The sequence below is a fragment of the Bacillus rossius genome (genome assembly GCF_032445375.1).
Source record: "Bacillus rossius redtenbacheri isolate Brsri chromosome 9 unlocalized genomic scaffold, Brsri_v3 Brsri_v3_scf9_1, whole genome shotgun sequence".
Lineage (NCBI taxonomy): Eukaryota > Metazoa > Arthropoda > Insecta > Phasmatodea > Bacillidae > Bacillus > Bacillus rossius.
This window is the reverse complement of record NW_026962012.1, coordinates 18019229-18045885: the sequence shown is the minus strand read 5'-3', so window position 1 is coordinate 18045885 and position 26657 is coordinate 18019229. Positions and strand designations below refer to the sequence as shown.

Below are 26657 nucleotides of genomic sequence, written 5' to 3'. Positions count from 1 at the left end.
ATCGCACAAAGAGAACTAAAACGAGCCCAGTGATGTAAAATGCATTGTGCTAACTTTATATATTATTTGGCCAAGTACCTATTCTCTGTCCTTTTTGCGCCAAAAACATTTTTTAACAATGCTTCACAAAAAAATTGCATTAAAGTTCGATTTTTGAAATTTTACTCTCATCACGCCCAGAGAAACTTCACTTCATAAAAAAATTCGCGCAGAAATAATATAACCCAAAGAAATATCATCCAAAGATGCCGTATTGCATTAAACTGTTTACAAGGGCCTTCGAATTCACATTTTTTTAATAAAAAATACCATGTCAGTATAATGGCAATTATAATTGTTACAGAGATGCTGAATTGATCAGAAAATGAATGAGGCAGAAACAATGCAGAAGCCATTTCGAGAAGACGAAGAAAGTGACATTAACAAAGCAATAGCCGTTGACATTGAGACTATCGGAAAAATGTAGTAAAAAAATACTTTTAACAAAATTAATTTGAAAAATAACTCAGCTGAATTATGAAACAATCTAGTCAGTGTGGAAAGGCATCTCTCTGAAAAATCAACCTACCAACTCCCATGTATATACAAATATACAAATAATAATTTTTAAAATCTACTAATGAAACAAAAATATCGTTAAAACTTAGAGAAAAATGGGTATAAATATATAAAAAAAAGTAAATATTTGACTTTTCAAATTCTAGAAACTTCTTTATTCTCATTTATCTGACCATTATTGTGTTATGCCGCAAATTTGAAATAATAGGCACAAATATTTTTTTCACCTAAATTCCCTTATATAAACTTATTCCCTAACTAACTTATTCCCTAACTTATATAAACTTATTCCCTAACTAACTTATTCCCTAACTAATTCCCTTATATAAACTTTGTTGTTGCATTTGGAAGGGGACATGTGGAATGTGTGGTGGATGAACTGACCCCAACACGGGCACAGCCTTGACGTGACGTTGGGGCTTTTTCACTAATGTGCCCATCCCTCATTGGGGGTTCCTGATCCATGTGCCCTTTCCACATTCCCTGTCCCTGATACTCATGCTATCTGGGGAGTGGTGACCCCCCGTGGGACTCGATGTCGCCATATGTGTCGCCATATTTTTCTCCGTTCTATGGCGACTACAAACAGACTTACTAAATCTCTCTGTTATGAATATACAAGCTGATGTACCTCCGCTTCGCTACTGCAGGCTGCAGGGAGAACACTATGTACTGCTCAGTATACATGCCCCTCCGGGTTTAGCGATGCGTCTCCTCGTGTGATCTTCACTGCCACACATCGAATGGAAATAAATAAATAATAATTTTTAAAATCTACTAATGAAACAAAAATATCGTTAAAACTAAGAGAAAAATGGGTATAAATATATAAAAAAAAGTAAATATTTGACTTTACAAATTCTAGAAACTTCTTTATTCTCATTTATCTGACCATTATTGTGTTATGCCGCAAATTTGAAATAATAGGCACAAATATTTTTTTCACCTAAATTCCCTTATATAAACTTTGTTCGTTTATTGTTCATCCGGATCAAATCTTTCCTATTAGAGTCCCGCTACTTTTTTCCAGCCCCGTAACCGAGATCCTGGAGTGATTTCGCCAGCCAAGTATAAGACATTTTCTTCCCGCCTCAGGCCACGAACACGACAAGTATCAGTGTCCGGCTTCGTGACCGAGAGTGCTTTTCTCAGCGTCCTCCCAGGGCATCCCTCTTCCCAGAGCTAAGCTTAGGTTAGCAGAATGGGTATGTATCGGCGCCCACCCTAACATATTTATCACGAGCTTCCAGATCCCTCCTTCATCTTTTCCAGGTAAGTACTTCACCGAGAGCACTGGCCGGGTTTTGACCTCGAGTTTCGGCGAGCCGAAATCAAGGACATCTCGCTTGTCGGCGAAAGGTCCGCATTCGCCATCTCGTGGCTAAGATGCCAACTACTTTACTTTAGTTGAGTAGCGAGGCATCTAGCAGCTGTCACCACACCTCTCTCTATTTTACTTTTAGCCCGACAGAGCGCAAACCAGTTGGTCCCATAAGGGCCAGGCTTATGCTAATCCCTCTTACGGGACTTTTATGAACTAACCCCGAGTCTGTTTCGCCTGTGCCCTGACAGAGCACGCTGCTTTCGGACCACAAGTTACCTCCGATGCCCCTTAAGTAGGCTACCAGTCACCTTTGTTATTTTTTTTTTGTCAGCGGAGTGAACCCTCTACCTCTACCTCTAGCTAATCAAAAAACAGTTCCCCTACTTTCTAGTCATCCTGGCCCCTAGCGCCAGTTTTAACTACATGCAGCCCAAAGTATTGATTGATTCGTCCTTCTGCCATCACCGTGGTCGTTTCTTCCCGGTGCTTCTCACCCGCGACCCCTTTCACGGAGCATTCTCACAGCTACTAGCTTCAGGGATGTGATACCAGGGAGGCCGGGAGTGATCCCAACTTTATTTATTACTAGATTGATATTCACGTAGTTCTGACCACTAGGTAATCTTGTAGAATGACTCGCGCGTGGCTTCCGCGGGCGCTAGTGCGTCACCAGAGGGGGTGATTTTCAAAATTGTAACCCCAGAATGGTGAGTGGGAAATTCTACTCCTTTTCGCCTATAGTTGATGTTCTACTTAACTTTTGCCCTGATTTAATAATCCCTATTTCTTGTCACATATTTTTTTTTCTATTCTTTTACGTTTGGTTCCAGTAAGGTCCAAGAGATGGTCCAAGAGTTCGGGTTTTTCTCCGGCTCAAGTCCGTCACCAAATTCAGCTAAATTTACATGCTTCCTTCTTGAATGGACATGAATTCCACGCATCTCTCCAGCCGGCTAACCTTTGAACCATCACCTCTTCTCCTCGCTTATAATCACCGCCAGTAAACAGTCAACGATATCACATATTGTTAAATCAGATATAGTTACCTAAATTAAACATAGTCCCGCAATTGTTGAGCTAACAAATGTTTAATCATAAACTTTCCTAGTTAAACTATTTATGTCAGTTTTTTTTGTGAAAACTTGATTATGTCATGTCTTGTTTGGTCAAAGGAAAATGTTAAATTTGTATTTCAGGTACAATTAATGATCTATTTTTTAATTAATAACTTTTGACAGCCGAGGCCCCAGTAACTTTGCTCTGTGTAATGTTGCAATTCATGAAACCATCAAAAGAAAATAATGAAAACAATAACTTATAATAAAAAGGATAAGCTTAATACAAACTTCTTGGTTTTTAATTTCTTCAAATACGATCCATTTTCTACTTCCTCTTATGAGAAGTAAATTTCCTTTTTTTAGTGCTTCTCCCTTGTGTAACCCTGGGTATACTGTAGTGTCATTAGCCCACTCAAAGCAGCTTCCAGGGCTTGTACAACCAAATTAAAATTAAGCTCTCTTTAATTACACAAGGGCAGTGACAGTGTCAATATGACGCCAAAAATGATCACAGAGCGACTGGATCCTAAAATGAATAAATGGTAAAACAAATGTAATAACCATTGCCAGGAAATGAAGATATCATCAATAAAATATAGCTGTTGCCATGGAGATATCGGAGTTTTTGGCCGGAAATCACTAAAAATTAAGTTAATAAACCAAAAATAAATATAAAAAATCTCTTTGTGTGCAAATGGAATCACCCTGGTGAATCCATGTACTCCAGGCCTCACCTCTCTGTGCTACTGGAACTACAGACAGACAAACTCTCTCTTTTATTAATACAAATATATATATAGTATAAATTGAAGAAATGTTATTACCTAAGATGTCTGATTGAGGAAACCATTTAGAAATCTTCACATTTTTTGGCTTATCTGGGAGATTTTCTTCAAATTTCCACAGCACCCTTTGTTTAATCTTGGCGAATGCTCTTAGAAAAGCTTCTCGCTTGGGAATGCTCATGTCAGCGCTCTTGAGGTTCGATCCCATGCTGAAGTACACTGCTCCATCCTCGGCGCCATCCAAAAACTCTTGAATGTCCTGCAACATTTAGGTAAATACTGCATGATGCGGTACTTACTACAATAAAACCAAAATTTTCAATTCATAAGCCAGTTGTACACCGACATATTACCTTGGGCAGTTGTTTCGGTGGCTTGATATGCATTCCGCCAACTTCAATCAAGTTTGGAACTTTTGGTCTAGAGAAGCCATGACTAAAGTGGGTGTTCAACAGCAAAAGAGATGCATTATAAACAATATCTCTAAGTTTGGATAAATTTGGTATATCAGTAAGATATTTCCTCATGATGGCATCTTGAGCTGGTATGAAATAGTAATTATGACCATTTTTAATAAGAAAATTTGTTATTGTGTTTTGAAGTCGCTGAAAAAATGTCATATGATCATTAAAAGTTATAAATGGAGAGGGAACATAAGAATATGGAAATGGATCACCGACGATATCTTTAATATTTTCCGTCCCCGAAAATGTAGAAACTCCCACAAAAGGAACACTGAACTTCTGAGATAATCCTAAAAGACCTTCGCAGTAAAAGGTTTCCGCGATTATGAGATCAAAGTTTTCATTAGACTTTAGCAGTTTTTGTACGTTTGGACTTTTCAGTGTCAACTCAGTCATGGTGTTTCCAACATACCACATGAATACTGACAGGACAACAGCGTTCATTTTGCCCAAATCGAACATATTTTCTTTTCCACCTGAAACAGTAAGAAATACTACTAATTATCTCATGTACCAACAGTATTTATGACATATCAAAATGATATAAACACAACTGACAAATTTTAACTAATCATGGTTATAAATAAAGGCTTTCAAATGCACTACCTAAAACAGATTCCATATTAATATCTGTCGTTATCTGGGTGTAATTTGATGGTACGTCTTTTTGAGGCGTAGGAATAATGACTGTCATCTGATGGCCCCTTAATGCGAGTTCTTTAAATAATGATGTCATTATTATGACGTGACTAGGTGCTTGAAGTGGTGCGATTCCCAATATACGAGCAGCATCACACATTCCAAAGTATATCATCAAGAGCAGCCCAACTTTGCGATGAAGCAGACGATTCATGGTGCCTGTTTCACCTTCCAAATTCCTGAAAAAAAAAAAGAGAACGGGTTTATTATGTAAACAAAATAAAATGATACTATTTCTTTTAGCATTAACCATTGTTTTAGAGCAAACACTGTTCGTTGCACCTGAATGACTGTGGGATGATTGTTGACAGGCATGTACCTATGTTCTTAATCAATGCTGTATATCAATGCTGTACCATACATAAGACTAAACATAAGTCTTAGTATGGGCCAAGCAGGTCTCGAATATATATGCATTTAAGTTGATTTGTGTTTTAAAACTTTCAGATACAACTGTGACGTTTCTGCGTTACGTCACATTTGGTTTGTGGTTTCGCCTGTGTTCTGTACGTTGCCAGCGGTGTTTGAGGCGTCATATACCTAGTTATTTGTGCGCGCATTGCGCGAATGTAGACAATAGATGCCATGTTTGCCGTTGTGAGCGCGACAGCTGACTGAGTTGGAGCGCCAGTTATGATGTATCAGACCGTATGGGTGTGCCAATGGCCGGTGGCTTTGTGCACAAGGGTAGTGCGGCGTCTGGGTGTTGCGGCCGAGATTGTGGGTTGTTGTCTTGTCTTGAGAGAATGTAGGAGCGAATATATTCGTCATGAGATTGACACGAAAGGTCGTTGGATTTATTCAACTGTGTGGCAAAGTTAACCCGAAGATGTGGCCATGTTACAGTGGCTGGTGGCAGTTGTATATTCTGTGTGGCAAGACAATAGTTATCTTCATATGAAAAGAGAGAAAAATACTGCGGTTTCTACAGCATTTACATATCGTCTGCGTTGTTTCTGTTCAAATGGTCGATTTTAATTTGTATGAGTGACCACAGTAAGTTCACAGCATTATTAGTTGCTTTGCGGCAGTCACCATTGGATTTAGACTTCATCCGCGAGTGGTTTTTTTAAGCCGCGTGTAACTGTGTGGTTAGTCGTCGAGTTTAAATAGGCAGTAAATTAAATACTATGTGCGTTTATAGTGGGGAGCTGCGTAATCGTTGTTCAGGCATTCTCCACTATCAGCTGAAATTTTATTTTTTTATCTGGTCGATGTTGCAATGGCCAGTTAAGATAACAAAAATTGCCAGCGCCATTAGTATTGGTCTACATGTCTTATAGCTTTAAGCAATTTGATTGGTTCTCAGGCCAGTTCATGTTCTAGACCACTCATCAATTCAAGAATTCAATTTTGTAAGAAATTTTTTTCTACTGATGGGCGCGACCCCTCTAACTGCAAGTTTTTTTTTTACGAGTTGGTATAGCTCCTGGCAGTTGACCATAATTCGACAAAAGAAATCAGCTAACCTGTATTTGAATGATCTACATATCGGCTTCGTACTGTGCATTAATCTTTATGGTTGTCAAATCGATTTATTTCTGGCACTACGTCCTAGTATCTGGGTGGAGAGATTCGGAAATTATTATTCTCCAGAAAAAGCTCAGTTAACTTTACTGCACCTACAAATTTAATTGAGTTGTAAAATATTTGGTTAACTTGTTGAGTACCTTTCTTATAAAGCACAGGAGCTTTCTATATGTTAGATTTCAAAATAAGAAAATAATCGCGTTGTGCCAAAGGTTGGTTTAAGAAATAGCCCCTTTGAATAAATTTAAAAAAAAATCTTTTTGTGATAAATATAAGCTTTTATGGTTGTTCTATGAAGTTTTACTTTTAATATGAACTTAATAAAGATTTGTGTTATATTGCATGTAGATAGGTTTTGAGCCAAGTGAGGAAGTGATATTTTCTAGTCAAGAGGCTCACATAAAAATTACATCTCTCTGAGGATGGGTAATTTTCTAGTCACGAGGCTCACATAAAACAATATATTTTTGAGGATGTGTAATTTTATAGTCACGAGGATCAATTAAAAATAATATATATTTGTTCTAATTAACTTTGTTCTAATATTAAATTATCAACAAGTGGAGAAAGATTAAAATTCTGGTTGACAGACTTGTTTTTTAAAAAGGTTTTACTGGTAGGTAGCAAATAATAACGGGTAAGTACTTACCAAAACATTCAATGATTATTAGAGACTGTGTCACAAGATACCTGATGTTTAATATTGATAACTATATTTATTGCTCATGTTATTGATAGCATCTGATACAACATAGGCCTAATTGTTGTTTATCATTTAATTGCATTTCTCTATTGAAATTATGTGGTTATATATTTGATGTGGGTAAACAAGCAAAAGCTTTTTGGTACCGCTGCTCTCACTGCAGCGATATAATTATTTGGTTTTTGTGATAAGCCAGCGCTGCAATTAATAATGGTGATGTAGGCCTATTTCGTACAAATTTAGTTATAAGGATTTTAGTGTACTATTGTATGTTGATGTATTCCTGGTGCACAGTGCAGTCTGTAACAAATGTAAAAAAATTTGCAGGCTTTTCGTCGCAATGTTATGCTAGAAAACATCACCGTGTACTTTATTTTTTTCGTTTATCATTCAAGTGTACAACTATAAACCACAGCACACTTCTCACTAGAGCATACTGTAATTTCAGCACAATTAATTTTCCACAATTTTGATTACTTTCGCTTTACGGTTCACACATTTGCATACTTTACCACACCGTTACACACTTTTTCACATTTTTGAACTCTTTCGCATAATTTTACTTTGAATACTTTTGAAACTTTTTATACATTTATCCATCCTTTCACATACTCTATACGTCCCCATACTTTTCCATACTTATGAATTCTTTCCCATGCTTTTTCATAATTATGAACTTTTTCCCACAATTTTCATATGTATCTACACTTTGCTTTCTTTTCCACACATTACCACACTTTACCACGATTTTAAATCTTTATAAATTTTGCATACTTTAGCATACGTCTTCATACATTTCCATACTCTTAAATATATTCGCACACCTCCCGTACTTTTCAATACTTTCCCATATTTGCGAATACTTCTGCAAACATTTGCACACTTTCGCATAATTTGTCATATTTTTGCCTTCTATCGCATTTATTCGCCACTCTCAACTATGTTATGTGTATTTTCTACCTAAATAAAGTTAATTGACACACTGAATAATACTTGTTTGTTTAAGAATAGTTCTTAGTTGAAAATTAGGTCAATATTATTTAATTGCTAACATCGAAAGTCACATATGGGTGAAATTTAAGAATAGTGTTTGGGAAGGAAGGTACCTAATTACTGAAAGAGGCAAATATATAAAAAATTAAAAAAAAATAATTTAGTATACCTCTGTCAATTAAGTATACCTAAACTGGAAGAAATTTTTGGTAAAATTCCTAAACATTTAACGGGCATTAACAGCCTATACAACTGTGAAGGAAATCGCACCATACAAATATGGTAAACTTGATTTTTTCCCTAAATAAATTTAGGATTTACCATGATTTATTGATACATTTTTAATACAATTATATTGGTTTATGCCTTATATTTAGTTACATGTTTAAAAAAGTTAATTAAAGTGTCTTAAAACTTAATGAGTACAGAGGTTAATTAATAAATTACCTACATTAAAGAACCCGACGATAAGTTTAGTGTATCAGGTGCGAGAGTCTCCCTGTTTCAAAAAGTATTGTTTACAGCCGAAAAGGTGGGGCGAGGCGACTCTTGGAGCATAACTAGGAGCAGGGCGCTCGATGGCAGGAAGGAGGCACTAAGAATTGGTGCGCACGAAGGCGGAGAGGGGGTTAAAGATTACTGAGTGCCCTAATCATTAATTTCGGAAAAACATTAAATAATCAATGCTGCAATGCTGCATTTTTCATTATGCAAAAAGTGAGGTGTGAATATTGGAAATTTTTATTTAAAATTGTATAAATTTGTAAGTACATTAACAGTAGTGTAGGTAAAATAGAAGACATGGTAATAAACAATAGTGAATTAAAATATCATTTGAAAGCATAATTACATTTGTTTAAAATATTTGTAAACAGTATAATATTTCCTATCCTCTCTATTTATGAGGTTTCACTTCTAATGCACGTGGTGGCTATACACATATAATTTTTTTTGGCGAACAAAATTTAAATGTAAATCGAATCACACGTCTGTAGAGTTTCCAACATTAGTTAGCCCCACTTGGGTACAAACTATCCCTTCAAATTTAATAACTAGTTTCGCTGCAAAAATAAATTTCAAAAAGGAAACAAAATGTACCAGAGCGATAGATATTGTATAATAAAGGGATAGCCTAAACGATTCATCGGGTTTCAAGCACTGTTTATCGACAAGCATACACCGTACAAACATGGGTGATACATGAAAAGATACATACACTCAATAAGATTCTGGTACATTCTACAAATTTTCAATGTCACCCGACACACATTCAAACGGTAATACAGTTCCCTCCATACCTTCTCTAGCATATTTTATTCAATGTCTGAACAGTTGCAAGGATGGGTTCCTTCAGTTCTTGCAGCTTTGTTGGCATTGGTGGTACATAAACTTTGTCCTAAACATAACCCCACAGGAAGATATGACATGGCGTGAAACCTGGTGAACTGGGGGGCCATGGCAACAGTTTAACAATATCCGGGCCAGCGCGCCCTATCCAGCGATGTGGCCGCTCGCTGTTGAAAAAGCGGATGGTCCACAGCAATCTCTTCCTGTCTGGTCGCCTCGAGGGCAGAAGTGGGGTTCAGGTTAGTGCGCCAGTTGATCAGCGACCCACGTATGCGGAAGCTATTCGGACTGGGACCATGAAGGCCGCCAGGCCAGTCCAGGTAGTAAAGACGCTGACCAGATCTGTCCCGATCAGGCCAGAAAAGAAGGTAGTGGCAGTCTACCCTGTTGACATCCTTGCTCCCAGCGAAACAACCAAAGCCACCTTGGTTGAGGGCCTCAAGAACAGTGCCAAAGATGCTAAAATAAGAACTATCAGGTCTATTGCTAAAGGGGGAGTCTTGGTAGAGGCAGGGGACGATGCCACGCTGGACCAGATATGCGCTGCTCTAAAGGAGTCTGCGGTGGTTCGCGTTCACGAGCCAAGGAAGTTGCTCCCTTCGGTCTTGGTGTACAACATGCCACGCAACCTGGCAAACGAACAACTGTGAAGAACTTAGGTCCTGATCATATGTCTCTTGAGGAGTTTAGAACATACTTTAAGATCAGGCACATGATTGGAGACCGCACACAAGATGAAGTACATCTGGTCATCCAGTGTAATGGCAAGGTCAGGCGTCTCCTGGTTGGTACTGGGCGTTTTTATTTGGGCTTCACCTCTTGCAGGGTGATTGATCACCTGTCCTCGCTGAGGTGTTATAAATGCCAACGGTATGGACATCAGTCTGGGATCTGTAAGCAGGCACTAACCTGTGGACGTTGTGGAAAAGAAAGTCACTCGAACAAGCAGTGTGTTCCCACAACCAAGGTCTGCTGTATCAGCTGTAAGAGAGATAACGTCGGGGATCTGGAGCATGAGATTACTGAGATTCTAACACGTTATTTTAAAGGTTAAAAATTCTACTTATTTCGCAAAATTAAAAAAAAACATTATCCGTTCCCATAGATACTTAGAAGTGCGGGCTACATACAATAATTACTCGTATAACCTGCATGAACCAGCCATTAGGAGCCAAGGGGAAAAACTAAGCAAATTGAAGCAAGATGGAGACAAATGAAGCTAGATGATGACAAATGCAGCCGGTTGGAGCCACATGCGGCCAGGTGGAAATAAATGCAGCCAGGTGGAGTCAATTGCAGTTGATGCAGATATATCCAAATGCTGTTGGATTAGTTGGAGATAAATGCATTTGGAGTAATTGGAGCAATATTCGAATATGATTTGTGAATATGTGTTATCTAAAATTTGTAAAAAATTATCTATAACAGTAAAAAAAATAATATTAAAATAACGAGAATGATCCTTGTTTTGACTCACTTATTATTCCAGTCGCTGCGAGTATATAAGTGAAATGACAGGCGGCGAGAACTTGATGGAAGTTGTACCATAGACGGTGCAAATCCTTAGGACGCTAACTTCGACAACTACAGAGAATTTAATTGAATGTGAACCATCGATGACAGAGAGCTAAAATTTCCCGCATCGCCAATGACAACGCAGGTATGGTTGGTATCGACCACAACAAGCATGAAGAGTTCGACTGAAGTAGTACCATGACAGTGGATATCTCGGTGGTAGTGATGACAACGGTAGCGGTGATACCGATGGAAAACGTACATTCGCCATTTCTAGATGAGACATTAATGCGTGCAGTTCCGTCAGCTGAGGAAACATCATCAACTAGTACGACTCGTGAACCTAAGGACCATGACTACTTAAGGTAGAGCAGCGTCTTCCGAGAATCGATGTCGCGATTGTGGAAATACATTTTCAAACAACAGTAGGTAATATTCATCGTTATAAGAAGTGAGAATGTGGTAAGAATCTACCTCGCAAAATGTTTGGATGTAAAAATGTCGCAAGCAATTTGCAAGAAATAACAAGTTGAAAACACTTTTGAAGAAGTGCGAAGGTCCTGCTGCGTGGCAGAATGTAAAGGTTTCGCTACAAATGCGATGTATCTATGCGCTTAAAGAGTCACCGGGAATCGGTGCAGCAACAGCAACATTAGCAATTGGCTCGGGCCTGAAAGGTTCATTACAATCGAATATATGTCCTTGCAGCTACTGCGATATTTTGTTTGCATTTTCTTTTAATGCACGAATACATGAGAGGAGTAAATGCATGAAGAATCCCTCTCGTATGAATTTTCGCTACGATAAGTGCCATGTTTGTTTGGTTTACTCTTATTGACAGTTTTGAGACATGTGAAAAACTGTAAAGGTGAATTGTGTGCCTACTGTGGAAATATTTTCGGACGGTTCGACTCCTCGTTTAGGTTGGAGACTCGTATGCGTTCAAGCACACCAACAGATGTTCAGGAACAGATTACGATGACGCCTGGACTTGAATCGAAACTCATGACTGTGCTTGGTGCGTTACAGGCAAATGATAATTGTTTCCACTTGGCTAAATCTACATTTCGTGAAATGTTAAAAAAACTACTATTAACTAAATATATTATTTGAATAAAAAACTTTAGTACGTTTCTTGGAGTAATAAAGCAGTACATAATGAATCAGCCTCCTGATGAAGTAGCTATGCATGGATATTTTGACGTCGTCCAACCGAAGGCCACCCTAAAGCCCGACCTGCAACCGCCAGTATGCAACCCCGCTAACGGAACGCGCCCCTAGCCATGGCCCACCCGAGTCAGGCGAGCCACCAGCAACCAAGGTAGAACCCGGCCCCCCCAAAATAAACAGACCGTCATTAAAACCAACCACGTTAAAAAACAAACATAGATTATTAAACAGTGTTACGTATTTATTTGAAGTTGGTCAACGAAAGTGCGACGTAGGAGTGCCCGGGCACTCACGTGTGTAACTACAGCAATACGCGTGTGAGTGTTCCCCTGGCGGCCTTCTGCCTGAATCAGTCAATCAGACCTTATGACATAATTATTCAAACCTTGTGTTGCGTCATTAACCCCACCAGAGCAATCCGACAAGAGACGAACAGTCGCTGGTGTGACGTAAAAATTCAAACATAATAATTCTTAAATATAATAACTTTCATTTGTAGAAGGGACGAATGACCTCGATTCAGCTTTAATAATTAACGTAAGAATTTAACGCCCTTAAATTCTCTTATTAACATATCATATCAGAAACTAACGTAATGAGGTCAACCCTGGCGCGAGGGCCACCGAGCCTCGGCCGGGCGCCATGACATGACGCCAGTACAGCGCGACTCGTGGACCGGGGCGGACGCACGTCCCACGGAGAGACATCATCCTTCGTCCACACCGAGTTCACTTCTGGTAAATATAGTCATTCTTAAAACCCCTTTTTAATAATCTCTCCGTGTGTACCCGGTCCAGTTTTTCGGTCCAGGACCTAATCCGGCCGCATAAATCTAACCCCCCCCCCCCCCCCCCTACACCACACTTGGTCCGCGGGGTAGGTGCACTATCCGGTACGGGCCGTCTCCCGAGGACAGAACTTTGGTTAAACTCAGTCGCTCCGGCGCTGACACTCCCCGTAAGGGAACTCTTGAGCGAATTCAGCTGCGGTCCGCGCTCCACTGCCGTGGACGCGAGCACCGCCTCGATACACAGATTTACGGGATTGGCCGCCTCCAATCACCCTCACCCCTCGTTGAGCAGCCAGGCTCAGAAACGCCTAGGGACACGATAATACGGAATAATTAGTGACTTTGTAACATTTCTTTGTAAACTTGTGCAACGCATCCTCGTGTAACATTTTCTTTTGTAAACTTGTGCAACGCACCCTCGTGTAACATTTCTTTGTAAACTTGTGCAACGCGTCTCTCCACATAACATTCATAAACTTGCGTAACGCACCTCCGTGCGACATTTCTTTTGTAAACCTGTGCCACGTTTATTAAGTGACTTTCAGACTTAGTTGCGTGTAATTGAGTAGTTTTTTGTATCTTGTGACGTCACCTGTTGTACGATGTGGCGTGTAGCCAACAAAGTTACACCAAAGCCACCGTCGACTGAATAAATGACGCACGTCATTTATTACCTCACTTCAGCGTATGCTTCTTTAAACCTGCTATCCCCAATCACCGCCGAGTAGGGAATTCCTTAAACCCACGCAACATCGCCGACGGTCCTAGTGGGCCACGCAGGGCAATCGACCCCACGACCCAACTATCGACTAGCACCAGAGCTAGTCTGGCGCCCACCCGGACTCATTACATTCACAACAGCCACTCCCGCTAGGAACCGCACCGGGACTCGAACCCGAGACCCCGGACGACGGCAATTTATTATATAACTGTGGTTGAACTGCATATATGGCCAACCATAAGGACCAACTGAAGAAGTGCGCATTCAAGACAGTGAATACTCCCATTTAAAATTCCGACGAAGTGAAGCAGTCCGTTAAACACAGCGTTGAGAAACTCTGTGGGGAAGAAAAATACTACGTAGGAAAAGGATCTGGCTGATCTCTGTCTTCAGTAAACCGATTGGAGCAGAGAATTAGTCAGTTCAAGCCAATGCAGAATCAAGCAAATATGAGATTAAGTTTTGGAAATTTTCATGCCGTAGAATAGAATTTACTTAATAAAAATTGTTTGTAAAAGTTGTATTTTGACATTTACCTAACAAACGTAATCTTTTAATATGTAATATTAAAATGGAAATATTTTACTAAAAAAAAAAAAAAAAAAATTGTGACAGTTGTAATTTTTTCCGAATTTCTAAGTTAAAAATTAAATATTTTCAAGATGGTGGCTAAGATGGCCGATTATATGGTGGATATTATGACGGTCTGGTAATAAAAATTACTGCACTCTAGCGGGTAAAAAATAAACTAATATAATGGCAGTGATATCTATCAGACAAAAACAAAATGACAGATCCAAGATTGCTATCATGGCATTATACTGGTTAGTGTCTGCCAGTAGACTCTGTGGAGGAAGGATTTATTGCAATTATTTGCCCTAACCAGGTTCGTACCAAGATCTTCATGTATCATGATATAAGTGTATTTTAAAATTAAAATTTCTGTTTACAATTTTTTTTATAAATTAAAAAAAATCAGATTGTTTTGGATAATATTTACAGATTTTCAATATGGTGGACTTTATGTTATAGTAAAAGATGGCGGAAGATTATAGAAAACAAAATTCTTACTTGAATGTCATAATTCAAAATGACCTGAATGCAATATGGCGGAATCTATTATAGCGAATCACAAGAGGGCGGCCATTATGTCATCTAAAATGTACGTCGGGATTGAGGTCAAATGCAAAGCCACAGAGGCTTGAATTTAACTTTTTAAATTATTTAGGTTCGAGGATTTTAAGTATCTTTGGGAACTTTTCACGCCTTAGATATTTTTTGGTGATTAAATTAGGAAATTTTCCCCCCAAAATGAATTTTTCTCTTGAAAGGGGGAATTTTTCATTAAAATTTTTTTTAACATTCTATGGTGAATTTGTTTCTAAAAACTGTGGTTAATGCTTCATTTTAGCCAGTTTTGTGTCAATTTTAGACAATTTTGAAAGGTTTTGGGGCACATTTTGTAAGTCAATGTCAAATGTTAAGATCACCCAAGATAGCTGTCGTTATGACAAAATTCAAGATGGCGGACATTGGCACAGAATCGGCCAACCTATACTACAATCACATTTGAAATTTTTTTAAAATAACGATTTAAATCTATGAAATAAAATTACAAATATTAGTGCTAAAAATTAAAATGTCAAGGCATATGGAGATTGTACATTTGCTAGAAACGATGTTTAGAAGAAAGAACAGCTGTGACAAGTGCTCCATAAGCTTCTGGTTATTCCTGATAATGTGTTATTTGTGTTCTCTGGGTTATTCTGGTTATTCCTGAAAAAAAAGAACATAGCTCCATGCAATTTTTTTCTACATAAGACATGCAATTGTATTCCAAATTTCGTTTAATTTGTGAATTCATGTTACCAAGTAAAAACAAATAACATTTAATCAGGTATAATTCGAACAAAAAGATTCATAACTCAGTCTATTACTATGCCTTAAAACAGCTGAGAAACAAGAGCATGCTAGACAATTTACTTTCTCATTGAGATTTAACGAAGCCCTCTTTCGGTTGCGATCGTGAGAGAGCATCCCATATCCCACATGCAAATAAATAATATTACTTCACAATAAAATGTGGTAACATCGGTTGGCAAGAAGCAGAACTACTTGGAACATATATAATTTTAATGACCTCTCGCTGATGGTTATTAGAAATCCTTTTTTAAGTTTTGTTTAAATTTAAACCTCACAGTATTCATCTGGTATTAGTCACAGAAGATAATATGGTGCTTGATCGTTACCTGCAAAGGTATCTAAAGGTCACCGGTGTATTAATTGCGGCCAGGAGTTCATCCTGAAAAAATCCAAGAGCCACGAGAACACAGGGTGTATTTTGGGTCCATACAAAAAAAATCATTTAATTGCGGACAGGGACAGAAATCCTATGGTTAAAGATATATCTTGAATAAACATCGCAAAAATTGTGCAAACAAGTTGACAAATGATAAAGAGGACGTATCTACAGCACCAAGGAAGTTGAATGAAGACAACATATTAGACGATTAGTATGAACTCGAAGAATGTAAAAATTACTCACGCTGATAACACTATTCCCGATCTCGCATGTGATTTGATATTAAAAGGCAGTGAAAAAAATGTATCTTAATGGGAAATAAAAAATATATACATACCAAATTATAGTTGTCTCCGCGAAATTCAGATAAAAGCACCTGAAGTATACAAAATCGAAGACTGCAAAGATGCTCTGAGACCAAAACGATGGTAACGATGCATTAAAATAAATTATCCTCACCATGTTTATGAAAACAACGACCAACGGGATGATGACGATTTTAATTACACTTAGGATCGTCTTAAAACAGAAGACCCTAGAGATTATAAAAATATATTAATAATAAACACGTCACGAAACTGACAGCAGCGAAAGAGATTAATTACAAGATGTGGAAAAATTCCAACATTTTTGGACAATAGATAAAACATTTTCTTCCTTTGCCAAATAATTAAAATTTATCCATCACCAAAAAAAAACATGTACAGTACTTAGTGAAATAAGAAGTGCGAGCTACATATAAAAATGACTTGAATAACTTACACGCACCTGTTAAAATCAGCCATGCAGTAGGATCCATTGGAGCCCGAGAGAGCCAAATGTAAATAAAACAAATTTCTTCATTTGTAGCCATTTTAGCCTGATGGAGATCAAATGTAGATGGAGCCATTGTTGCCAGATGGATTAAAATGCAGATGAAGCTATTCTAGCCAGAGGGATCCAAAACCGGATGGAGTTGCAACGTGGCTAGTATCACAAGGATGCTACCGGGTTGCACCCGTACACCCCACACTGACCTATAGTGTGGTGTAATGAGTTAGTGTGAGCCGCAATCTGCTAGAAGGGACAATTTGAACAGAAATGATTTGAGTGATAGCACAAAAAAAATAATTAATTTATCAAAACACACACACATATATATATTTTTTGTTCGTATCTCAAATGTTAAACATGGTAACAAGCAGCTCCTCTGGAGAATAGGTAATTAAACATTGAAATGTATACAATTATATAGTTGAAAGATTCTTTTAGATGCCAAATGAAATAAACATAGGGCATTTGTTTGAACGAGTCCAATAAGGTGGCTAGTGACTAGTGTGTCCAAACAAATGACACGTTAAGAAAACCATCTGCGAGCCCAACAGCATGGCTATGAAGTACAAACTTTCTATATCAGTTAATCATTCAGTTAACGAGCCAAAAGTCATGACCATTAAGACACGTAATAAATATTCAAGCATAATAAATGCGAGTATCAGACAGTAAACTCCTGTCAAATAATTTAACGTACTGCGCAGTGCAAGGGGACAACCACACAGTATAAATTAGTATAATTACACATGTTACACGTGGCTCAAATTATGAATTTAAAGAAAACCTGGACTATCCGCACGAAAGTCTCAAAGAAATTACGAGTTACAAGAATAAGTGACTGTACAAGCGAGGATGAGGAAGAGCAAATAACATTACGACTAAGCAAAGAGTCTAAGCATGGGTACACAAAAACTCTTGACTACAATCATAAGCAGGAGCTCCGTCAACACCACTCAAAAATGCCAACTTACACTTAGGGTGTTTAATAGGTAAGCAAACAATCAACATGGCATAAATACATAAAAGACGACGCAACAAGCAAGGGTGCAGTGGTAGGCTATACTAATCATACCAATGCCCCGGAACTATGTTATCTTTAAAAGATTTGTGCAATGGGAGCGCATGACTTGATGTAAGTTTTTGGACATACGCCATTGCTAAGAACTTTTTTTGTTGAAGCCCCGGAACTAACAAGCCACGAAAAGCAAACAAGTTGGAGTCAACACATCGTGGTTCCAAAGAAATAATGGAATCAAATAAATGCCCCTGATGGCCAGCTAACATTAAAACTAAATAAACTGGAACGCGCGCTTATTTTTACGTTAGCGCACGGCCGTCTTGTGCCAACGTCTCACATTGGACGTTCAATCCAAACTTGTTATACATACATACCGACCACTTGCTCATTGCTCTACCGGACCGACGACAGAAAAGACCGCAGCTGTCCCTTGTGCTCCACAGCGCATGTTAATGGGACATGTGTTAATAGTGTGAAGTGTGTTAGCACCAGTGCTGCAGCGAATACAACAAACAACAGATAATTCTCCGGGAGAAGAATTATGCTTACCGGGTATGAACAGTGTACGGGCCTTATTTTAAAACTCTGGTAAACTTTTAAAATGGTTTCGCTGCCCGAAGTTGATAAATTAATAATCGCCGCGAGTCCAGTGAACCGCGTTGGAGCCGACGACCACCAGGGCCCCACATGGCCGGAGCTACCGTTGATATGGCAACGGGGCCCGTGGGTATAGGGGGCCCACGAAGGGAAAAAAATTAAAACAAAAAAGTAGACAATTTAAAATAAATCATAGAAAACAATTAAACAGTTAGGGCTAATTTTAGGTACCGATAAAATATCACACCAGAGTAATATGATTCGGAATATGCTGTGCGTACAGAACGTGTCTGAATCTACAACTGTGAGTAACAAAACCACCACCATCCGACGTGACACCATGTTGACAGTGCAGAACACTTATTTGCCATTATTCAAAATAAATTTACGTTGACAATCCAAACACTGACTTAAAACTAGTTTTTAAGTGTGTTTGAAAAATAATTGTGATAATGTTAAAAATTAACGTAACTAAAACAATGTACATAAAGGCCAAAAACATTTTGACGTGATAACGTCTTATAAATCGATGAACGCCCGCTGTATGCACCAAAAATTTGTCTCGTTCCGCCTGAGCCGAGCGTGCAAGAACCGGCCAACCACCGTGCGAGAAAATCTTATATAATATCAAACAGGTTAAGGCGGGCTTTTTAACTAATTGTTCGTGTTTATATTTTTAAAAAAAATATTTAAATTAAATTAGCAAAAACTGTGAAAATTATTTGAAAATTAAAAAGTATGCAATTTTTCATCAATGTTTTGTTAAGACGTTATCACGTAAAATTATCGTCCGTAAACCGACTTTACAGACAACCCCCTTTTTCGTGCGTGCAGCCGGCGTTCATCGATTTATAAGACGTTATCGCGTCAATAATTGTGATAAGGTTAAAAATTAATATAACTATAATAATATACATAAAGGCCAATTTTTAAAAAAAAATCTTTGTTTTTAGGAAGGGGGGGGGGAGGAGGCATCACGACTTATAGGAACGGGGCCCACAGAATGATGTGGAGGGCCTGTGTCCCACGCAACCATAATGGCTAGCCTGGCGCTCTCTCATAACGGAATACCCCAATAATCCCACCAGCAATCACTGGGATCATCCCGGGCCCCGAACCTGAGACCTCGGGAGACGGCAAATGGCGCCCCTGCGTGCGGCAAAAATGCAAGAACAAAATCAAGCAAATCAACAGATGTTCAACTAAAAATTGCCATTTTGGACGAGCTAGGAAATCAAGGTCAGACGAAACGGCGACGTAGAGAGGGACAAAGGAAACCCCCCTCCAACGCTACTTATGCGGTTTCTCACGTTTTCTCTCTCCTCCATAATCGTGTTGTGAGAGAGACAATGAAGGAATTCTATGCGGTTAAAAACGTTCCTACAGTACGCTAACTGATTACCGTATTAAAGGAAAAGATAGGTTGGCAGTGAAGTCCTTCGTTGCTCAAGAGATTACTGCGAAGTATGGGCTTGGTCTGGAAACGGTGCGAAGACAGGCGGCGTTTGTTAATCTAAAGAGCTATTATAGTGGCATGGTGCTCCAAGTACCTCACACAAATTAGACAGTGTAGGTTTGAAGGTAATGATGAGTCGTGGATGGATACTAATCTCACATTCCAGAAATGCTGGCAACGCAAAAATGACATAACGGGAGTAACTAAAGGAAATGCAACCAAGAGGCTAATATTGGTTCCAGATGTAGATTTCTCCTAGGGGGATTATTGATGTACAAGTCAGCTACGATACTCGGGGATTATTACGGGGAAATGAATGCTACTAATTTCTAGAAATGGCTGACCGAAAGTGTTCTACCCTACTTGCCGCCATCTTCTGTTGTAGTAATGGAGAATGCGCCATATAGATCCAAACAAGGCGATAAGCTTCCTTCGAAGTACAGTACAAAAAAAAAATTATGATTACATGGCTAAAATGCAGAAGTGTAGAGTCTTATGAGAAAAAAATGCTGAATTGTATGTTTATGGAATTGGTATAAAAACAACATACCAAGGAGAAAATATTTCCTGTTGTTCAACTTTTAAAAAATGCAGGACATTATGTCATTCGACTCCCACCATACATGCGTGATTTCCATGCTATTGAATTAGCGTGAGCAAAGATAAAGAGGTGCATTCGGGAATGTAATACCGTGGGAGAGTTCTCCGAGCAAGCACTTCAGACGCACACACTGGATGCTGTTGACTCCGTAACAAAGGATGACTGGGTAGCCTACTGCAATCATGTTGAAAATTAGAAGATGAATACTGGAAGAGGGATTGCATAATAGTCATGGCAATGGATCAGTTCTCAATAAATTTACATGACAGTGACGATGATGAATTCCTTTCATCAACCAGTAACACAGTAACGGACAACAGTAATGAAAAAAGTGATACTGACGGTGCTACATCGTGTTTCGCTCAACCTTTATAAGCGCTGGTATTTATTCTTTGACTTATCGAGATTTGGTAATATTTTAAATTTCCATATCGCCTCGTTTCGTATGACTGAGAGGTGCCATTTTTGCATTCTTGGATTGCGTGAGCTGTGGATCAAACCAACGCTGCCTTCACTGTGGTGAGTTTCAAGAACTTCAGTCAAATTTTCTTTACTATCACTTCATGTTAGAATTATTTGTGTCTATTTACGTGCGTTCAGTGTAACAACATGACATTATTCCTCTTTTTACCTTTTCACAGATACACAATTAAATGTTTCGTTTTCATTACTGCTCTGCATATTTTTAGAACGCCTAATATACAGCCGGGCCGGGCCGAGCGATGTTTGTTGTCAGAACTATAGGATGCAACTCGATACTTTCGTGGTCCCTACAGCACTTGTGTGATACATCCACACACTCAAACTAAAAGAAAACGGTAGACAATCCAAGGAGCGCAAATAAACCTGAGTTACCGACAGCAACAGAAGATGTCCCGCTCATTATCTTGAAATAACATCTCCTTCACAAAACATCCACTTGTCTGTCGTGGCTGACCGATTTCTCGTCGTCTTATCAGGGTTGTGACATTCCGCCGCCAAACGATAGCCAAGACTCCTCAGATGCAACAAAATATTATATATATATATATATATATATACACACACACACCTACACACACACACACACACCTACACACACACTAGCTGCAGTACCCGGCGTTGCCCGGGCTGAAAACATGGCGAAGGGGACCTTTTTCGAAATCAGATGTAGTTAGTAATTGTATTCTTAATTTGAATGTCGATTGTACAAAATAATTTATATCACTTTCAGATCCCGACAGACGTTGTTCTGCCAGTGTATAGTTATTTACCTGTATATATCGAAAAATTGGTGGTCTGTATGTAATCTAGACTTTATAAAGCACTATAGAATAAAGCTGAAAAATAAGAGATTACTAATATTGAAATGATTCCATTATCTAGCTAATGCTAAGCATGCATTTCAATGCCTCATTCAGTTTTGTTTTGTAATATGTTTAAAGTAGTTACACATATACAAATCATCCATCCATATCTCTAAATATATATTTATCTCTATTTACATCTATATATATATGTATCTCTCTATCTCTATTTATCTCTTTATTCTACATACATACCTCCCTCTATCTCTATCTCTTCTATATATAAATCTCTATATAGCGCTATACTTACATCTATATATCTCTTTATCTAACCCATTTAATTCTATATACCTCGCTAATCTCAACTTATCTCTCTGTCTCTCTCATTCTCACTCTGTATATATATCACTCTATCTCTGTCTCTCTTTTATATTTAAATAAATTGTCTCATGCGTGCGCACTTGGACAACAAAAACAGACGAAGTGCCGCTATATAATATGAAATAAACACTTTTTTTTTTAAACGATTCGTGCTACAACTATTGCAAAATAGTTATACCGTCTCAGAAACCTTCACGGGCATCCGCATAACAACTCACCAATATTTCATCGCAATCGAATAAATGGTATAGGAACGCATACGGCACAAACAAACGAAAATTAAAAACATGACAAACGCATCGAACGAAGGTGCGTTTAAAATTCAAGGCAACTTTATCTATTGACGAAGTTAGGAACCAAACTGTTATTAGCATCTTTATTTTGCTAGCCGCTGCGAGCTCCACTAACCGGGCTGGTCTCACCAAGGAGAAAAATATGAATTTGCAAGACCTAACTATGTGTATGATCGTGTGGTAGACATAGAGAAATGACACTCACTCACTATTTGTATGTCTATAACCTATTATTTTTTCTGTTATAAAATGAAATTTTCACTTTTTGACTCCTTAAGGATGGAATTTCATATTAATATGCAGCCTATGTGTTATTCTGATGTATAAGCTATATTATTGTAAAGTTTCATTAAAATCCATTGAGTAGTTTTTACGTGAAAGAGTAACAAACATCCATACTTACAAACTTTCACGTTTATAATATTAGTAGGATATATATATATATATATATATATATATATATACACACACACACACTCTCTCTTCTTGTGGTCTGTTGTCATCACTTTCTTCCAGTCAGGTTTGCTTGTAAAAAGTTACATTGACCACGACTGTAAATGCAATATGAGCATATTGCATAACCTAACGGTTTCCGAACGCGATTTTCGTCCTGCTATCAGAGCAAACGCATTTAAAAGTTTTAAAATTTTATTGAGCCCCTCTGGTGACGGGCCTCGGGGATTTAGAACCCCCCCCCCCTCATTTTTTACAATCTTTTACTCCTCTGCTATTAATACCGAGCTTGTGTAAATGCCTATCGTAATGTGTAATTGTAGCTAGTAATTATGAATAACATGAAGTCCAACTTGTTACATATAAAACTGTGTTGTGCTTGTTAAATTTTTACGTCGATTATGACCGGACCTTTAGAGGAATTTAAAACCGTAGTAAGTTCGCTCTATTCGTTTCATGAATGAAGCTAAATAATGTCTACATGTGATATTTTATCGGAAGCGCGAGCGCGAAGAAATATTACACACACAACACACGTCCATGCACGCGGGATTAGGAGAGCTGATACTCACCGTGCTTGACCAGTGTAGAGCCGGCCGGCAACTAGCGAAGCAGTGTCTCGTGCAGTTGGCGCAGAGCTGCGGCCGCGACTGACACTCGGAGCTCTTTGACCGCCTGACGCGAGGCTGCTGCTGACCTTGAGTCTCCCTCGCTCCCCCCCTCCCAAACAACATGGCCCCGGCCGGCGGTCAGTGGCCTAGTTCATTAAACTACAAGTCTACAAGTTACAAGGAACTTTGCTAGTAACTTGTAAAAACTTTGATAATGTTGTTTCATAAAGCTACAAGAAAATACTTGTAGTTACAAGTGAAATGCTACAAGTTACAAGTTAATTTTACAAGTAAATAACTGTTTTTGTTTCATAAACAAACTTGTACCTTGCAAGCATTTGTAACTTGTGAGAAATTGCTACTAGTGTCAATAAGTAGAATATTTTGTAAGTCCAATTATATTAGTTGTAAATCATTAATAAGTCTATGCTTGTGTATAGAATGACATTATAACATCTTAGAATACAATGGATATTATTATATTTACCGATTCTGATGAAGATGATACAGATATTGAAGTTATGAGGCGACCACGCAATATTAGAGAGAGAGTGACCATGGGACTTGGCACAGTATTTGAGTATAACGAAAGGTTCCGCATGAGTGCTGTTAAACTGGAGGAGCTAGTACAACATGTAGGTCATCTATTGGATCACCCTACACGAAGAAATAAATCGTTATCTGCAAGGCAACAAATATTTGTCTCTCTACATTGGTTGGAAAATGGCGGACAGTACCATGCAGTTGGAGATATGCATGGTAATACCAAAGCAACAGTACACAGATGTATCAAAACATTTGTAAATGCTGTCAATGAAATCATATTTCCAATCATCATTAAATGGCCACAGAATGTTGACGAGGTTGTTCAGAAGTTTCATGAAATTGCCGGAATGCCACTTACGAGTGGATGTATTGATGGAACATTAATACATATCGATAGGCCTAATATGTACGAACACCATTTTGTGGATCGCAATGGTGATCACTCGATAAATTGTATGGTGGTATATGGGCCTGACCATCACTTCATTACGTAAGTGCAAACTGGCCCGGAAGTGTCCACGACTCAAGAGTGTTGCGTAACTGTACCCTATACCAACGCTTCAATGCAGGCTGGCGACCTTATCCCAATGCAGTGCTACTTGGTGATTCAGGTTACCCATTAAAAGAATGGTTGATAGTACCAGCAGTTAACCAACAAGAAACACCAGCAATTCACCGCTTTAATCGTGCTCATAGAAGTAGGTACTAGAAGAGTCGTAGAAAATTCTCTGGGAATTCTAAAAGAGAATTTCCTTGTCTGAACTATTTATGAGTGCAACCTACTTTTGCTGCCAATATTTTAAAATACTGTGCTGCATTATGCAACTTCTCAAGAAACAGGAATGAAGGTGCTAATTTAGTAGAGACTCGCAATGAAGAAGAAAATGTACAAGTTGCAGCAGATGTACATGATGTTGATCCAGTTTTACCTGCTGCTCTAGCAAAGCAAAGACAGATGATAAAACACTTTTCTTAAGTAGTTATCAAAATAAGGACACAAAGACCCATATGTGATACTAGAGTAGGCTATTTGCAGTTTGACATGCTGTATCTTCTTCAATCATTTATTTACATAGTGACAGTGAACCAAAACCATCTTTGTATTATGATTTTAGTGAACAGACTCATTTAAATATAAAAATGGAATACATTTTATTTGTATCAAATAATGGTACATTTATGCATTGTCTTCAGATGTCACTACAAATGTCACTACAACCGTTTCATTGGCTAAACTTCATTTGCGGGGTGCGGGGTGGGGGGAGCAAAGCGAGATAAGAGGGGGAGGCTCTGTAAGCTGAGTCCAGTGAGCCCTGAGAGTACAAAGATCAATAGCACAAACTCCAGGTCAGTAGACACTGTTTTCATGTTGACCTGGCGACTGGCGTCTTTCTTTTTCCGGTATGCATACATTAAAGTTGTGTGAATTTATGACCCATTCTGTAGTGTTTGTTTCGGTGTTTCAGTGATCGTGTGCGTCAGTTATTATCTGTTTTATCTTAATATGTAACTTTAGCCTTTAATTAAACATTTTCGTAACAACAAAGTAAAGCTATCACTGCAACAGGTTTTATAAATAACAGTTTTATGGATCGCCTTAAAATACAAAGTAATGGCCATAAAAATAAAGAGGTATTTAAAAGCAGAAGCGCCAAACGAAAGATTTCAAAAGAGCAATAAAAGAAGAACGAAGAAGTTATAGCCAAGTCACGTCGTATGACCGTTTATATGATGTTTAAGCCAAGTTCATTTACTGCTTCAAACAATGACGATGTTACTTGTTCACCTGCTATATGGAGTCAACCTCAAAACTATAAAGACACCGAAGTGGTAAGTTCAATAAAAATTGATTTTAAAATGTTGTCAAGTGCTTAAGGTCACCGTCTGGTGAGATCGGTTTAGCGTTTTCACTGCCTAGAAACGAGGGGTCGATCAGAGTGAAATGAGCCCGAGAAGATGAAGTGGTTACTTGATGTAGGCTTTTGGACATACGCCATTGCTTAGCACATGTATGTCTGCAGAAGAAAACTACAAAAAAACACAAATGACAAAAAACACAAATTAAGCAAAAATTGCTATTGTCAGGTTTTAACGCCACACAACAGGAATGTGGTCAACAAACAAGGAAAAAACAAAGAAAAATGGACTAACAGAACGAAAAAACCCCCACAAATGATGACAGCACAAAAATTCCGAACTCAAAAAAATTCAACACAACAATTGAAACGAGACAAAAAACACAGCAAAACGAAAAGACGAAACAAACACAATAGTTTTCCAAAAAAATAAAAAACAAAAAGAGAAACGAAAAAACCCCCACAAATTATGACAGCACAAAAAATATTGAACCCAAAAAATTCAGCACAACAGTCAAAACGAGACAAAAACACGACCAAACGAAAAGACGAAACAAACACAACAGTTTTCTAAAACAGAAACAAGTTGTGTTTGTTTAGTCTTTTCGTTTGGTCGTGTTTTTGTCTCGTTTTGACTGTTGTGATGAATTTTTTGGGTTCAATATTTTTTGTGCTGTCATCATTTGTGGGGTTTTTTTCGTTTCTCTTTTTGTTTTTCGTTTTTTTTTTTTGGAAAACTATTGTGTTTGTTTCGTCTTTTCGTTTTGCTGTGTTTTTTTGTCTCGTT

The 26657-nt window shown here is 38.2% G+C and overlaps 1 protein-coding gene across 1 annotated transcript in view; it reads right to left on the bottom strand.

Annotated features, from left to right (window-relative positions):
- Positions 1-23528, bottom strand: part of LOC134542601 (UDP-glycosyltransferase UGT5-like) — a 34495-nt gene extending 10967 nt beyond the window's left edge. Inside the window, exons 1-4 of the mRNA XM_063386981.1 lie at positions 23430-23528; positions 4796-5067; positions 4079-4665; positions 3765-3984 (exon numbers count right to left, since the gene is read on the bottom strand). Of these exons, the coding sequence (XP_063243051.1) occupies positions 3765-3984; positions 4079-4665; positions 4796-5042 (1054 nt within the window). The 5' untranslated portion in view covers positions 5043-5067; positions 23430-23528. The remainder of the gene's footprint in view (positions 1-3764; positions 3985-4078; positions 4666-4795; positions 5068-23429) is intronic.
- Positions 23529-26657: the final 3129 nt, after the last annotated feature.